The sequence below is a fragment of the Myotis lucifugus genome, unplaced genomic scaffold (genome assembly GCF_000147115.1).
Source record: "Myotis lucifugus unplaced genomic scaffold, Myoluc2.0 scaffold_93, whole genome shotgun sequence".
NCBI classification, from domain to species: Eukaryota; Metazoa; Chordata; class Mammalia; order Chiroptera; family Vespertilionidae; genus Myotis; species Myotis lucifugus.
Window position 1 is genome coordinate 622,997 of NW_005871141.1, and position 16,595 is coordinate 639,591.

At 40.9% G+C, this 16,595-nt stretch overlaps 1 protein-coding gene across 2 annotated transcripts in view; it reads left to right on the forward strand.

Annotated features, from left to right (window-relative positions):
- Window positions 1-16,595, forward strand: part of NOL4 (nucleolar protein 4) — a 210,378-nt gene that overhangs the window by 106,921 nt on the left and 86,862 nt on the right. For both annotated transcript variants that reach the window (XM_006091658.3, XM_006091659.3), the window contains exon 6: window positions 13,500-13,783. In XM_006091658.3, the coding sequence (XP_006091720.1) occupies window positions 13,500-13,783 (284 nt within the window). The remainder of the gene's footprint in view (window positions 1-13,499; window positions 13,784-16,595) is intronic.

Sequence of the window (16,595 nt, forward strand, 5' to 3'; positions counted from 1 at the left end):
CTGGTGATATATAAGTTCATCTGCATTTATCAAACATCATGGTGGTCAGTTTATGCCATTTCAGGAAAGGGCAGGCAGGCAGCCTTTGTACAGTGAGTGGAAGGTGCTAGCAGGCTCTTCGTTGTGACTCCTGATGTTATGAGGTACTGCAAAATGGGTACCTCAGATGACACTTTTCAATTTTGTTGTGTCTCAAAGAGCCTCCTAAATCTAAAGTTAAACCATTTCCCCCATAGAGCACACCACCTGTCTTTTCAGACTCTTCTCACAAAGCCGAACGCATCTCCTGCTGAGAGGCAGTGATAGAGTTTAGACAGATCTCAGGCCGGGAAATGGGGAGCCCGTTTCTGAGCCTGTGTTTGTCACTGTCACTGTGACTTGAGCAAGTTCTTCATTTCATCTTTATCAGGATCTTTTAAGTAGGAAACCCGAGGATGTTATCTTATTCTGGGGTCTGTTTTGAATATTGGAAAGATAATGACTACAAAATGATTTGTATAATTAAAATGGTGAATGATTCAAAGCAATTGTTATTACTCAGATGAATCTATTCTAGGCCCCTTTGTTTAAATAAAACAGAATGATTCAATCTTTGTTAAAAGGATGCTAGTCCTTTGACAAGTATTTAAATAATAATGCTTTGTGATTAGCCATCCAAAACTTTCATTGACTTCAAATCCTTTATGCTTGCCGTAAGCTTATTTATACACTGTTACTGGTGACGAGGGATTTCAACTCCTGAGGTAAAAGTAGTAAAGGAAGCTTGGTGAAAATGTCTTGATTATCAAATAGTGAATTGACATTAAGAAAAAAAGTAACAGCCTGGCTGGCAGGCTCAGTGGCTGAGTGTTGACCTGTGAACCAGGAGGTCCAGGTTTGATTCCCGGTCCCCACCTGCCCAGGGTTGTGGGCTCAATCCCCCGTTGGGGGTGTGCAGGAGGCAGCGATCAGTGACTCTCTCTCATCATTGATGTTTCTAGCTCTCTCTCCCTCTCCCTTCCTCTCTGAAATCAACAAAAATATATTTTAAAAAAGAAAAGAACGTAACAAAATATTGACTATAATAGCAGGTACTAGAAAACAGGAGTCTTGAGACCAAAGTGAGGCATGTTGTATCAATTTCCGTAAAATGGAGCCCATTCCATGTCATTCACCAGATAAACTTAACACAAGGCCTTCTTTACAGTGGCGTTGGGAGAGCTCTAAAGCTAAACAGAAGAGTAAAGCACAATGGAAATTAATAATAGAAGGCAGGCGCCGCTGCAGCCAGGTGGAAAGCAAGGAAGGAGTTTGGTATTCCTGGAGCCCGAGAGCCAGAGCTGCCTGGTAGGATGAGCTTCACCGAAGATGCTTCCTGGCAAGAGCTTGGCGTGGGAAGGTGCGCTCCTCCCTGGAGCTGAAGATGCCCCTGAGCCAGGGAGGGTGTGTGCATGGGAGGGGGCAGGAATACCCAGCCTCAAGCTCTCGCCAGTATCTCCCATTGTTTGAACCAAGTCATAAGACAACAGGCAAGGGAATCTAGGAAATGTATTGCAAAGAAAGGGGGAAGAGAGGATCTGAGATCAAACCAGAGAATCTATAATAATAAAAGCGTAATATGCAAATTAGTCTGGATGTCCTTCCGGACGAAGCCAGGGCTGCGAGGGAAGCCCGGGTCCCAGGTGCCTGCAGGTGGCCAGAGGGAAGCCTGGGTCCCCGGTGCCAGAGGGAAGCCGGTGACAGCAGCCGGGGGAAGGAAGGCCTACTTTTGCATGAATTTCATGCATCCGGCCTCTAGTTACCAGTATAAGATGAAGGAGTATGTGTGTGTGGGGGAGCTTTTCATATACTTATTTTAGGATTTACTCATTCTTTAAGTCCAAGAAGTGCTTGGCGACTTAGGCTGCTCATCATCTCAGAATGTTGGAACATGGCTTCAGCTTCCTCATTGAGTAAGCAGTCCTGGCTCACACACTACAGTAGGGAGTGGAAAAAAATTGGGGGTGGGGAGATTGATATAGGAGGGCTTAGGAGAAAACATCATGGATCGTGCACTCTAATCATCAGCCTCTAAGTTTCTCTAAAGCCTGGGCACTAAATAGACCTGGTGTGCATGCATGATCTCTCGCTCCATGCACTCTCCTAAAGCTCCATGCACTCCTTCACCTGCCTCCTCATGGCTGGGAATACCCAGAGACAATTAGAGATAAAAGGTTTGAATTGCAAGTGTCTAACTGAAGTAACATTCTTCTGTGGGGGAATTTCAGTCAAAGGATAATCAATCAATCAATCTGTCAGTCTATTTCTCAGTCAGATGACTTACAGAGAGCCAGTGTGCATACAAGTAGCTGGAGGATTTACCATAAAGATGGAATAGAGAACATGAGGGACCCAGAGAACAACATTTGAAGATTTTTAAAAATATATATTTTTATTGATTTCAGAGAGGAAGGAAGCGGGAGAGAGAGATAAAAACATCAATGATGAGAGAGAATCATTGATGGGCTGCCCCCTGCAAGCCCCACACTGGGGATGGAGCCTGCAACCTGGGCATGTGCCCTGACTGGGAACCAAACCGTGACCTCCTGGTTCATAGGCTCAACCCCTGAGTCACGTCAGTTGGGCAACCTTTGAGGATTTTTGACAATTTCCTCTAGAATGATACTCTTTACCTACTATGTGAGCAAAACCGACAGTGATTTTAGCATGTGATCACTCAGACAGTACACAGCTCTACTTTATGGGCAAAGATTCTTGATCTTTGCAAACATACACTTGACCTCAGTCAAGACCTTCTTTCCCAGGAATTTTTTAAGGTAATCAAGGTGACCCTTTTCCCTGCACTAACATCTTTAACCCTGTAGTACACATATAAGCTCTTTGGGCCATAGCATATCCTTTTATGGGTCTTATAAGGAGTGAGGCCACACTGTTCTTGCTTATTAGTTTTGATTAAAGAGAGAATATTTGGTTTGCTGCCTCCTGTTTTTGAAAATTTCCTAGATATTTACTACATGGGATTGATATAACCTCAGATTCGGTCTTTCTAAACCAGATTTGAAGGCTGTCAGTCATATTTAGTTCTCTTGCTATCAACAGTGGCCTCCCACAATTGCATACCAAACCCTTAGTGGTTGGATGTTACCTATGCTAACTTCTCACATGTGGCCCCAAAACTCTTATATGAGAAGGAATGTTTCTGGATTCCCTGCCCCTGAGCAAGATGAATTAAACCAAGTTGTTGGCAGAGTTTAACTCCTGTGGTTGTAGGACTGAGGTCCCCATTTCCTTGCCGGCTGTCATTGGGGCTCGTCTACCAGCTCCGTAAAACTGCCTGCATTCATTCCGTCTTATGTGACCTTCTCCATCTTCAAGTCCTCAGCGGTACACTGAGAAACCGTTGTGCTTTGTATCTCTCTGACTTCCTTTCCTGCCCCTAACCAGAGAAAACTCTGTGCTTTTAAGTGCCAAGTTGAATAAATCTGGCCTACCTGGTTCATTTCCAAACTTCAGGTCCACTGTACCGCATGCCATTGCATAATCACAGACGTTCTACCTAATCATATTTACAAGTTCTGGGAATTAGGGTGTGGGATCCTTGATGGAGGGGCACACTGATATCTGTCCTGCACAGTTACCTAATGCAGTAATACGTACAGTAAGTAGTTCAAGAACATTATTATAAGAACATAAAAAGACTCTCAGTCTATTTCTTAAACAGACATTAGATCTATGTGTGAATGTGGTCTCTTGTGGTTGTCCAATTCAACGAATAGTTACTATTTCCTGTGTGCCAGTCACATACTGATAAAGTAATTAGAGCTGGAACCTGCCCTTTTATAGCTCACATTTTGTGCTCACACACCACACCTCTTAGAAACCTGTTTGATATTTTGGTAATTTTGTCAGGATCGTTTCCCACTTATTACACAGAAAACTGATCCTGTATGACTTCAAATCCTTGAAATTCTGACAGGTAATTAAAAACATAAAAGTCTTCAAATCTTTTTTTAAAAAATATATTTTATTGATTTTTCACAGAGAGGAAAGGAGAAGGATAGAGAGTTAGAAATATCGATGAGAGAGAAACATCCATCAGCTGCCTCCTGCACACCTCCTACTGGGGGTGTGCCCACAACTAAGGTACATGCCCTTGGCCGGAATCGAACCTGGGACCTTTCAGTCCGCAGGCTGATGCTCTATCCACTGAGCCAAACCAGTTAGAGCAGGTCTTCAAATCTTTGATTCAGCTGTATCTCTTCCCATTATTTCTGAAAGCGCTCTTTTTTTCAGGATAGAACCTCCTACTTATTTGACTATATTTTGTTACATGATTTCAAGTCCCTTCAACATGTAAGTTATGTTTTTAACTGGACATAGTCAATTCACTTAATGTGTCTGTTTCCTGGTTGTTGTTTTTTTCCAAAAGTAAAACAACTATTACGCATTAGTTACTGCTGCTTTTTCAAATTACAAATTGTCTTTGGATAAATTAAGGAAAAACAATACAAAGAATGACAATCTGTTGGAGGGGCGCTGCAGTCTCTCACAAAATTCATAGAAGAGCTGGTCCCCCAGTAATCGGAAAGGGAAGAATGAAAGGTGGCCCTAGTTTTAGAAAAAGCGATGGTAACTCCAGGGACTGTAAGTTTTATCCTTTGTTCCTAACGGCTAGCATACAAATACCAAGTCTGATGAGTCCCTTTTCCTCTGTCTCATAGTTCCAGATCTTTCCAGGGCTGCAAGAGATCGTGCCTCCTGGAGCCTGTTCTTGTGTGTTAGGAAGGGATTGTGTGAACGAGGTTTCCATTCCTTTAGGTGCTTGGTACATACCACTGTGTGGCTAACACACACACACAGCACACCCGCACACCTCACACAACTTCTCCACATATCCAAATACAATTGTACTGAATGCCTACCACCGATTTCACAGACACCAGCAACAGCCTCATTTCCCCAGGGGAACTGATCTACCACCACAAACAGCCCAATTCCCCCCAGTGGAACTCATCCAGGTCCTGGCCGGCCGGGGTGCTCAGGTGTTAGCAAAGAGCCCGCTTTCTGAGGCCAAATCGCCAGGTGATGCACACGCCTCTTCTAGTTCTGGGACAATTGAAATTATACAATTAATGGAGGAATTCGTATATTTGTCCACCGCCACCATACCCTAGATACAGCGGTGGAAATCAAATTTAAGGAAATGAGGAAGGTGTTTTTAATCTTCAGACACTTGACAGCAAACAAGGCAATCCAGATAAAAAAATGAAGACAGCCAAGACTTGTTTCAAACAATGTGTTATTCTTGGGTCTTGTTTTTATCACTGCTTCACAGGTTTTTTTTTTTTTAGGATAACATAGTTCCTGATTTATTACTGGCAAGGCACCAAAACCCTGAAGTTCTTGTTTGGCTAAATGCCAAGGTAGGGGAACGTCCTTTTGGGTCACATTCATTTTAGTCTCAATTAGAACATTTCTTTTCAGAATAACTTATCTCAAATCTGTGACTTTTTCCCCCCATTTACTTAGTTATCAGCTTAGAATAATTAATGGTAAATCCATGAGCCATTTCTTCTATAAATTGTCCAATTATTTTTCTAAGAGAATGACTTTCTAATAATACTATATGACGTTGTTTCTATTGTCCATTTAGTGTTTCCTAAGACATTTCTCTCCAGTGATTAGCTGTCAACTCTCTTTGAAAACGCTGAACTGTGGTCTAATGATTGTCTTAGATTCACTTTAAATTTAACATGAGGATTTATCATTGTATATTCTGCTTGTTGGATGAGACAGGACATCAAAAACCCACAGTATTAATTGCTTTGGTTTCCATTTGCAGCAGTAAATAGCTTCATAAGTGAGCTGCCGATACAGGAATGCATTACACAGCTGCATGAGTTTATTACACTATTTATGACTTTGTCTTATTTACCAATCAATTGATTGATAAATCAATCTATCTGTAGAGAGACAGTCAGTCATATCTCTACCATGTCAACTTTGTGTAAAGCACTAAAATGGTTTCTCTAGATGACCACTATGGCCTGTAAAATACATACTATATAGACACTTACAGTCTAACTGGTAAATAAAATATATAGATTTTAGAATCATAGATGACAGGTGTTGTAAGATAAGAAAAAAGACTAAACAAACCCCTACTGAAATCTGGAATATCAGGATTTGAGTAGATACCTGAAAATCTGTAACAGATACGGTTATTATGGTACATTTCAGATAAGTTAAAAAAAATAACATGTCATCTAGTTCAAAACCTCTTATCTTGGAGTCAATGAATACATCAGGAGATTCATGACTTGGGGAGAGAATATAAATATTTATATATAAATTTTCACTTACCTCTAACTGAAATTTAACATTTCATTGTATTATGAATGTAGGCAGTAAAACACAGTGGTATTCACAGTGATGTGATTTTATCAGCAAAAGAAATCATAGGTATTTTTAATTCATGGTAACGATATAAAAATGTTTATGCATATCACTTTCTATAAAATATCCAGTTCTTTGAAACCCTAAGCATGGAAATAATAGTGTATGCTTCTTTTAGGCAATTGAGAAGCTATAGATAAGTGTTCGCTTTAATGGTCTTCTTAAAAAGCGAGTCACCTCAGAACTTGGAGAAAGCTCTGTGACAGGCCCGTTGACAGAGGCTCCAGGGGCGGGAGAGGGCGACACATCTCAGACCACACTCTCGGAATCAGTGGGAAGCAGTGCACACGTCCCCAGACACCTGCCCTGGGGAGAGGAGCCCATAGGTGCCACAGAGAAGGGGTACACAGCGAAATGTCCAGGACTCGGAGACTCTGAGATGTACCCTTCCCCGCCTAGTGTGTAGAGTGGATCAATTCTCTGAGCTCTTCCGGCTCTTTCCGGCCTTGGTGCTGTTCTTTATATATTCCCCTGACCTAGAATCACCATCGTGCACCCACATACGTCTCTCCCTCTTCAAACTGCACCCCCAGTGAAGGCCTTTCCCAATCCCACCCTCGTCCCGCGATCACAGATGACTTTTCTTTGTGTGCAAGACCTTGTCTATGTGTCGCCTTATGTGGCTCTCTCATGGGTTAGATGCTTCCTTCTACCTGGTGTTGCGGTTCTTCAGTTAGAGTCCGAGTTAAGACCAAATTCCATATGGAGTCTCAGTTGACTCCCAGTGCCAGCTAGGGTGCCTAGCACACAGTAGGTATTTGGTTAGCATTTTTAGACAGAGTAGCATAAAGAATGTGCCTCGCCTCACATGTACAGCACCGAAATATTGTTAGTGAGTTTTTGTGCTGAGCCTTCGTTATCTCCTTTAAAACGTGCAGCTGTTCTCTGGGCCTTCTCTGCATTCTCCTTAAACTAGAGCCCCTTCTTCTCACAGCCGAGGCTGAGTGAGGAGCTACCAACCGAGGGCCACCCTCCCTGCAGAATTAATTAGTGGAAAACTGAATCCCCTTGTTACGTTCTGACCAGCAATGTCAGTTTTATCATTTTAAAATCAATGCCCTTTAACGTTTTAGCAGTAGTCACACATAAATATATACATGCATATATATTTATCTACATTAGTAAACTTAGTTTTAAGTGTTTTGACTTCCAAATGTAGCATCATTTTTTGGTACATGTTTAACAAAGCATGAATAACCTGGATAATATTTTGAAAATACAAACAAAAATAGACCATTGCTTTTAAAAAAAATATTTTTGTTGTTGTTGAAAGTATTGCATATGTCCCCTTTTTTATTCACTAACCTCTTCTAGCCCACCCCACCCCCTGCCCCAGGCCCTCACCACCTTCTTGTCTGTGTCCATGGGTTATGCATATATGCAGACAAGTTCTTTGGTTCATCTCTTCCCAACCACCCCCTCCTTCTCTCTGAGATTCAGAACATTGCATTTTTAAACTTTATTTTTTCTAAGGCTTTTGTGGTATTGAGGACTTGGAAATCCAGGGCTTTTGTAGTCAACAAAGATGTTTTTGCATATAAGAAAACAAAAGATGAAACACAGAACAGGTGTTTACTTACGTTTTAAAAACTGTATTTTCGGGCTTTAGTAAAATAGAAATTCAAAGAATGGAAAGGCCATCAGGAGGATTTGAAGAGGGGAAATGGGAATAATGTGGAAGGCATTTCAAGATGGGCAAAGAGGGTATCGAGGCAGGAATGAGTCAGGGCGGTGGGCGGTGGGCAAGGCCGGGCTGTGGGCTTTGCTGCAAAGGATCAGTTTGCACCTGATTGCGTGCTTCATGTTGGAGAGTGGAGGGAGCTCCGGGGGAAGATGTAAGAGGTAAGGTACAGTCTAGTAATGGATAAGTTCACATTTTTTTTTACCGGGACCCCAGAGCCGAGAGAAGACAGAGCAGACATCAGGAGCAATGAAAGGAATTGCACCGAAACTCTACTTTGCAAGTAGATTTTGAAGAATTTAAAAATAAGTTCACCTTTTTGGCTCTTAAGGTACTAATCTTCTGGAGTGAAGTCATATTTTCGGTTTAAAAGTAAGTTTCATGGTCAGATATGAAAGGCAGGTTTTCTCAGGAGGCATCACAGGACTAGCGCTGGAGCCTGTGGTGCACTTGGGGGAAACCATGAAAAGCTTCGGACTCTGTAAGCATCTAACCTGGATTTTAGGACTGAATTTCCAAGTAGCAATCTGAAAATGAGGGTTCTATATTTTCCCTTTGCGTTTTGCCCAAGGCACTTGGCCTAAAGGCCATAATAAAGAGCGACTGAAAGTAGCTGAATAAGAAAGTAGGTCAGGTGTTTGGGAGATCTCAAACACATTTAGCACATATTATTAGGTAGGTACATACATGCATACATACATGTAAATACAGATATACATATAAATACATATCAGACATAGGTTATAGGTTAATTTTCTTTAAATAGCAAGAGCTGACCTTTGAGTCTGGTGCTGATGAAACTATCTACTTAAACCAGTGATGGTGAACCTATGACACGCGTGTCAGAGGTGACACACGAACTCATTTTTTTTGGTTGATTTTTCTTTGTTAAATGGCATTTAAATATATAAAATAAATATCACAAATATAAGTCTTTGTTTTACTATGGTTGCAAATATCAAAAAGTTTCTATATGTGACACGGCACCAGAGTTAAGTTAGGGTTTTTCAAAATGCTGACACGCCGAGCTCAAAAGGCTCGCCATCACTGACTTAAACAATCACATTTCTAACGTGTTCTAACCGGTGGGGGGGAAGGGCAGTAGGGAACGGAAGGAGGAAGAAAACCATGAGTGGCCTGCCGCCTCGTCCGTGTGACTGTGACTTACAGACAAGAGCCACCGCTGAGCTCACTCGGACGGCCCGCCCCACAATCCCATCGACACTGACCTCAGCACAAATGCCACCCCAACATCCAACTGCCCTTCTGATGTCACTGGATTCCGCGCCTCCTGGTCACCACCTCCCCCGTTCTCCTCTGTTGCTAGGTACCCTGGGCCATCTTATTACCCAGAGCTCGGGGGCTCTTTCCCCTCAGGGCTCCAATACAGTCTGTGGTTCCAATGCCCCGGTGCCCAGGCTAACCTTGGGGAGAAGCGCCGTCGCCCTGGGCCTGTGAACCCCAGGCCCTTCCTCCAGATGTAAAGACCACCCTCTCCGTGTAGCAGCCCGGTGTCCACACACCAGCAGCCCCCCAGGATGGGTAAGGACACAGATGTCCCCGCTTGAAGGCCATAAACTGATGTGAACTGGTTATGACAAAGAGGAGTCTGGGATTTGTGGGTTTTGATGATGAAAAAGTCTCTTTAAGAATAAAAACCTTCAATGTGGTCACCCAAAGCTACACAATAGAAAACGTTTCATTTATCCTCCGTTTAATGTCTGCTCACTCCTTTATATTGAATTTCTCTAATGTAGACAACACAAACTTTGTTTTGAATTTTGATTTTTAAAATAGTGGCATGTGACAGTTACTGATTCTTTTACTATTTACATTATAAAATATGTGAATATATATTCGATGCAAATGAGTAAATCACTCATTTGTTCATCATAAAAAATATACTGATTTACTCAGGAATGAAATATGTAAGGCTGTTGAATTTAGTTACCTTGGTAACATCTGGAGAGAACTACTTTGTCTAAAAATATTTTCTCCTTTATTCATTTACTGTTTGTACCAAAATTATAAATACATGACTTTTATTAAAGACTTTCCTGATAAATAGTAATGTTTACCTTCCCTGAAAAATGAATAACTGGTACACTATTCATTAAATATTTATGATGATTTCAGATTAAAGGAACAAATATAGCATGTTTGAATTTTAACTACAATGGGTATTGGATTTGTTTCATGCTAATGTGAAGATCTTATTTTAAAATGTAATATTTCTTTAGGGTTATTCATTCTTTTACTATATTGATAAAATTTCTTACATGGAATGTTTAGTAATTTTTAAAGGATTTTAGTACAAAATGTTAAATCACATTTTTCTTCATAAATTAAAGAATTGGACATGTAGAAGTCCATTATGTTTTTCTTCGGACTTCCTTGGAAAGGAATAACTTAACCCCAAATTACCTTTTATACTTTAGCCTAAGGATTTGACATAACATAAAAAATATGCACAATTTTTATATATATATAAAAAGCACAATTTTTTGAAAAACCCAATTATTTGAAAAACCTTAGCTATTTCATTGTTAAAAGGATGTTTTTGATTTCTCAAACTAATAGTATGGGAAGTGCAATTTCACATTATTTATGGCCAGGTTCCTAAATTCTCTTATGTATGTTTTTGCTCCACATGAAGTCTTTTCTTGATTGGGTACATAAAAAGAATAATTTAATAGAAGAATATTTGAACACATTTTAACTTTTCCTCAAAATACTTTTAGAATACTTGTTCTAAAAGAGCATTTTACTGAAATTAAACTCAGCGCTCTTCGTTTTCATGTTTTCCTGGAGCTAGAGACCTGGCTGCTCCTGGGCCTTGTCCGCCCACCGTCCGTCTCCTCGACTCTCCTTAGGGTTGTTCTGGTCCCTCCTTCTCTGCACGGCTGCTGCTTTAGTCTGAGCTTCCCTGCAGCAATGCTGACTTGGGTGACTTACAGATCTCTTAACCAGTCTCCCCAACTTCCATTTTGTTGCCTTCATCCCATTCTCATCAGAATCAGAGTAATCTCTTTAAAACATTTTCCACAATAAAGTCACTTCTATTGACTCTCAAGCTGCAGTCGAGCTCTCTGATACACAACACTTCCCATCACCTCCTCCTCCTCCTCCCTGCCTGGGTTTCTCTTTCTTTCCTTTCTCTTTCCTGCTCAGCCCTGCGTGTGCTTTTCTCTGTGACTGGCACCAGCCGATCTCTCGGTGGGAGACCCTCCCCTCCAACTGCTTCAGCTGGTGGGAAGGCCGCCGCCTCTGCTGGAGCTCAGTCATATGTCAGCGTCCTTGGGAAATGCTCTGTGATGTTTGGGATCATGGCTTGCTTTGGCTCATAGCCCTTTTTGCCATGAGTTCTAGTTGCACATTTATTTTTCTGCCCCTTTTAACTGAGAACATGTTGAAGGCAGAATCTCTAGGGGCCAAGTATTTAACCCCTTTTAGGCCAAGGGTGGGCACTTAGCACAGATGAATAAATGATTAGACTTTAGTGTTTCCATGAATTTAATTGATTAGAAGGCATTAACTATTTCATTGCACTCTACAAAAGTAACGCATACTTAAAAATATTCAGAAATCACCCTAACTGGTGTGATACAGTGGTTAGAGCATCAGGCCACACACCATAGGGTCATGGGTTCGATTCCTGGTCAAGGGTATGTACCTGGGTTGCAGGTTTGATCCCAGACCCAGTCCCAGCGCATGAGGGAGGCAACCAATCCATGTTTCTTTCTCTCTCTCTCTCTCTCTCTTCCTCCTTTTTTTCCTCCCTCCCTTCTACTCTATCTAAAATCATTGGAAAATTATGCTCTTGTGAGAATTAAAAATAAGTAAATAAATCAGAAATCAAACAAAAATTAAAAATATTGAATATTATTACTCCTACTCATATTTATATGGTTTCATCAATAGCCTTTAACTAACAAAAACATTTAAATATGTGTTCTTCATAATCCTTTAAAATTAATAGCAAATTATTATATATGAAAAGATGAAATTAAGAGAAATAAAGGGTAATTGTTTTATGTAAACTTGTTTCTTGGTCTCAGTAAAGTATCATTAATATACTTTTTCTAAACAAGCTTATTTACTAGAGGCCCGGTGCACGGATTCATGCACTGGTGGGGTCCCTCGGCCTAGCCTGCGCCCTCTTGCAATTTGGGACGCCTCAGGTGATGTCAGACTGCTGGTTTCCGCCCGATCCCCACAGGCCAGACTGAAGGACCCCACTGGTGCATAAGTCCATGCACCTGGCCTCTAGTATGCATGTAAGATCTTTGGTTAATCTCTGCCCACCTCTCGCCTCCCCTCTTCCCTCTGAGATTCATCAGTCTGATCCATGTTTCCATGCCTGTGCATTGAGCATCTGTCCTCTGGTGGTCAGTGTGCGTTATAGCTACCTGTCAAACAGTTGGATGGTCAAACAGTTGCTTAGGCTTTTCTATATATAGATTTTAAAGCCAGAAAAATTTTAATGCTGCTGCTCCACTTCTTCCCTATTTTGCTTTTATTCTGTAGTTATCTTGTTTTTGTTATTAGAAAATGATATGTTATAGATAATAAAGAATATTAGAAAATCCAGTGCCATATAGTTAAGAAGAAGTCAATACTAACATTTAGGATCATATCTTTTCAGTCTTTTCCATCCATGTTTATGTGTTTGCTCTACGAAATTGGAATTATATTGACCACGCTGTTTGTAACTAGATTTTTCCCTGGAATACTTTGACTCACATTTTTCTATATCTTTAAAATGGAATGTTGAATTATTCCATAACATCCTAATCATTCCATGTGTCTTAAGCAAGTCTCCTTTTTTGGCAATTTATATCAAGTTTTCGCCATTGTAAACAACACTGGCATAAATGTCTTCTTACCTGCACAGAAGTACACACAGTGATTAAACTTCTTACGCTTAAAATCCTACAAGGGTAATGGCTGGAACGGCATTTTTGAGCCTTTCTAATGCTTTAGATGCATATTAAACGCCCACAAAGCTAGAATCAATATGTTCCCCATTAGCAGGATAGGCAGTGCTTTTATCAGAGCATTTTTACCAAATACGGATGTTCTCACTGGAAAGACAAAAGCTATTGGCAAAATAACTGACAATTATCTTATTCTCTTCATTTAAATTTACATTTTGGGGATTGTTTGAAATTAAACTGTTTTCTCTATTTTTTCTTTTTTCTTATTTTCACTTATTTTTGTGCCTAAATGTGCCTACTATATTAAAAGTAACAATGGAACTGTACAGACTTATTCTTAAAGATACATTACACATTGTATATAAACTTAGCGCAATGCCAAGCACATAGTAGGAGCTCAGTGAATGCTAGTTGAAGTAGAAAATCATCTGTTTTCTTTCCAACAGATGATTCCGCTGCAGAGAGCTTTAATGGCAATGAGACTGTGGGGCAAAGTTCAGCTGCTTCAGGGGGAACGCACAGCAGGGAGATGGGCGACTCCAATGAGGATGGCAAAACTGGGCTGGAGCAGGACCAGCAGCCACTGAACCTGAGCGACAGCCCCCTCTCAGCACAGCTCACTTCGGAATACAGACTAGACGACCCCAGCAGTGATGGGAAAAACAAGTACAAGCCTCTGCTAATTTCTGACCTCAAGATGGAACAGGAGGCGAGAGAAAATGGAAGCAAGGTAAGATCACATTACAATTTTCATGGACTTTTTAATTTGGCCCTGAAGGTCACAAAGAAATAACGAGATGAAGATTCTTGTTAAAAAAAAAAATCTAAAAATATTTTAAACAAGTCCCAATAATTTATTACCAAGAAACTTATAACCACGGATATCATGTGTCCCTGTAATAGAAGCGGTGAATTTAAGGAATAACAGTGAGCAAAACGGATCATGTCGCGGGAAAAGTTGTGGTGTGCTTTTATATATGGAATTACTTGATTTAATGTTTCTCGTTTATATAATCTTTTATGGGTCTGGGTCTGGGAGTTTGTGGAGCTCTGATGTGAAAGTTAAGCTCTCAGAACACAATATTCAACTATAAAAAAAAAAAATCACTATCTCGTTTCTCCAAGATTAGACAGGTGTATACAGCAATAAAGTTTCTGTTGAAGCCTCTAGTTTACTTTAGAGACTGGAGGACTTTGGTCAGTAATTTACTGCACGTACAGAAGAGAATGTGCCAGTGTTCTAGATGAAACGTGCAGGTTAAATAAGTGCTCCAACAAGTATTGTATCATAAACTGTGCTGAACGGAGGAGCATTCTCTCTTGGTTTGTACTCTCTCTGGCGCACTGGGTTCCTGTGACGCCTGCTCAGGGGGTGAGCGCCCCTGTGCCGACATGGCTCACGGCCATGTGGGACCCCACTCAATGGAGTAATGGACTTTAATTAGCTTGGATGCTGAGCTAACCTGGCTGCAACATGGTATGGAAATTCTGGACGCTGGCCTTGCTTTTGGCTCTAATGGAGCCCCAGGACTGGCTTAAGGAGCAGGGGCCTTTACAACCTGAGGAATGTAACTCCACACACACAAAGCCCTCTACCACATCTCATTCTCCTAGGGGGTCGTCTGGAAATGCTCATTTCAGCGGCACCCCAAGGACCTAGCTCCCACTGTGTCTGAGAGATCTGGCCCATTGACTCCTCCTGCAACAAAACTAGACCAGCTTCTTATATCACACACAAGAATAAACGACTTCAATGTTAGACTCAGAACCGTAAAAATCCTAGAAGAAAATATAGGCAGTAAAATCAAGGACATTTCTTGTAGCAATGTTTTTTCCGCTATATCTCCTCAGGCAAGGGAAACAAACAAACAAACAAGCAAACAAACAAATGGGACTACTACTTCAGACTGAAAAGCTTTTGCACAGCAAAGGAAACTACCAACAAAATGAAGACAGCCCACTGAATGGGAGAACATATTTGCCAATGACACATCTGATGAGGGTTAATATCCAAAATTTATAAAGAACTTATAAAACTCAACACAAACACACACACAATCCAATTAAAAAATGGGCAAAGGACCTGAATAGACACTTCTCCAAAGAGGACATACAGAAGGCCAGTAGACATATGAAAAGATGCTCAACATCACTGATCACCAGAGAAATGCAAATTAAAACCACAATGTGATACCATCTCACAACTAGATTCTTTATATTAGAATAAGTTACAAGGTTACTGATCTATTTATTTTTTTAAATTAAGCTTATATTACTACACTTTGAAATATCACATGCCGGTGACTTGGTTCTATAATTTTTAAGGTATACTTTTAAAAACACGAGGACTTTTATGGAGTGTACATTTTGACCTCATCCCCCCGACCCCACTCTAAGGTAGAGTTGTAGAACATGCCTTTTTACTAGTACATAGATCCCCTAAAAGCAAAATGTCTTCATCTGGATTAATTCCTGATTTTTGCTGAGGCGCGATGCTTTCTAAAACGGCTCTATTTAATCTGCCTTCTTGCCTGAGGATGTGTTGTTTTATCCTCTTTTAAGGAAGTCACCAGACATCATCAGACACTTTAGCACTTCCGCCTCAGGGAGGCGGCTGTGCCTTTTGCTGTGGTAAATGCGCAAGGACCCTCCTCAGTGGTTTAAAGCCCAGTCGCACAAGCGGGAGTGATTTTATATTCACTAACAGGGTCTGCGTCTGTGTGCGACATTTTATACAACAAAATAACCCTTAAGTTTCCCTGCCAGCCACATAATCCTGTCTCCATAAAACTTAAATAATCATGAACTGTCCTCTGTACACCATGAATCTGTTGATTAAAAAACATCACCCCGTGGTTTGCTCTTTTCTTTATCCCCCAGTTGGTGATTACCACGTGAACTATGCTCATTGAAACACATTCTCGCACTCATTGGATAGAATGAAGTTACTTTTGCTCTCCTACTAAAATAGAGCTATACACAAGCACAGATTGTTTGGGCTGCTTGTAAGGAATGAGAAAGGGACCTGGGGAGGAAGTACCCCCCAGGAACTGAAAGTTGAATGGTTTGGTAAAGGAAAAACATCTCCCACAGCTGACTGGGAAGGGGCCAGAGAGGCAGGAGAAAAATCAGAAGGGTATAGTGTATGGAAGCTCAGTAACTTCCACTTTCAAGAATGAGGGCGTGGTCAGCTCTGGTGGACAATGCTGAGATATCAGATAAGATGAAGAGAGAAAAGAGTTGAACTGTGAGACCTTGCATGGTAGCACATTGGGAGCAGAATCCAGAGGGACTCTAGTCATTCCTCCAAAGGGGACAAATTAAATACCTGTCACCCTTGCACCAATGAAGCAGTCGGCAGGGGCAACTGAAAGAGGGCAGACTTTATTCATGAGGCTCTTAATTAAGTAGTTTTGGTAAAGAAGGCACATATACATAGAGACGTTTCTTAATGAAAGTATAGGCAAATACAGGTTCCTGTGTTAAGATACCGAGAGTTCAAAGTAAGGAAATGCTATTTCTATTGAGGAACTAAAGAGGGC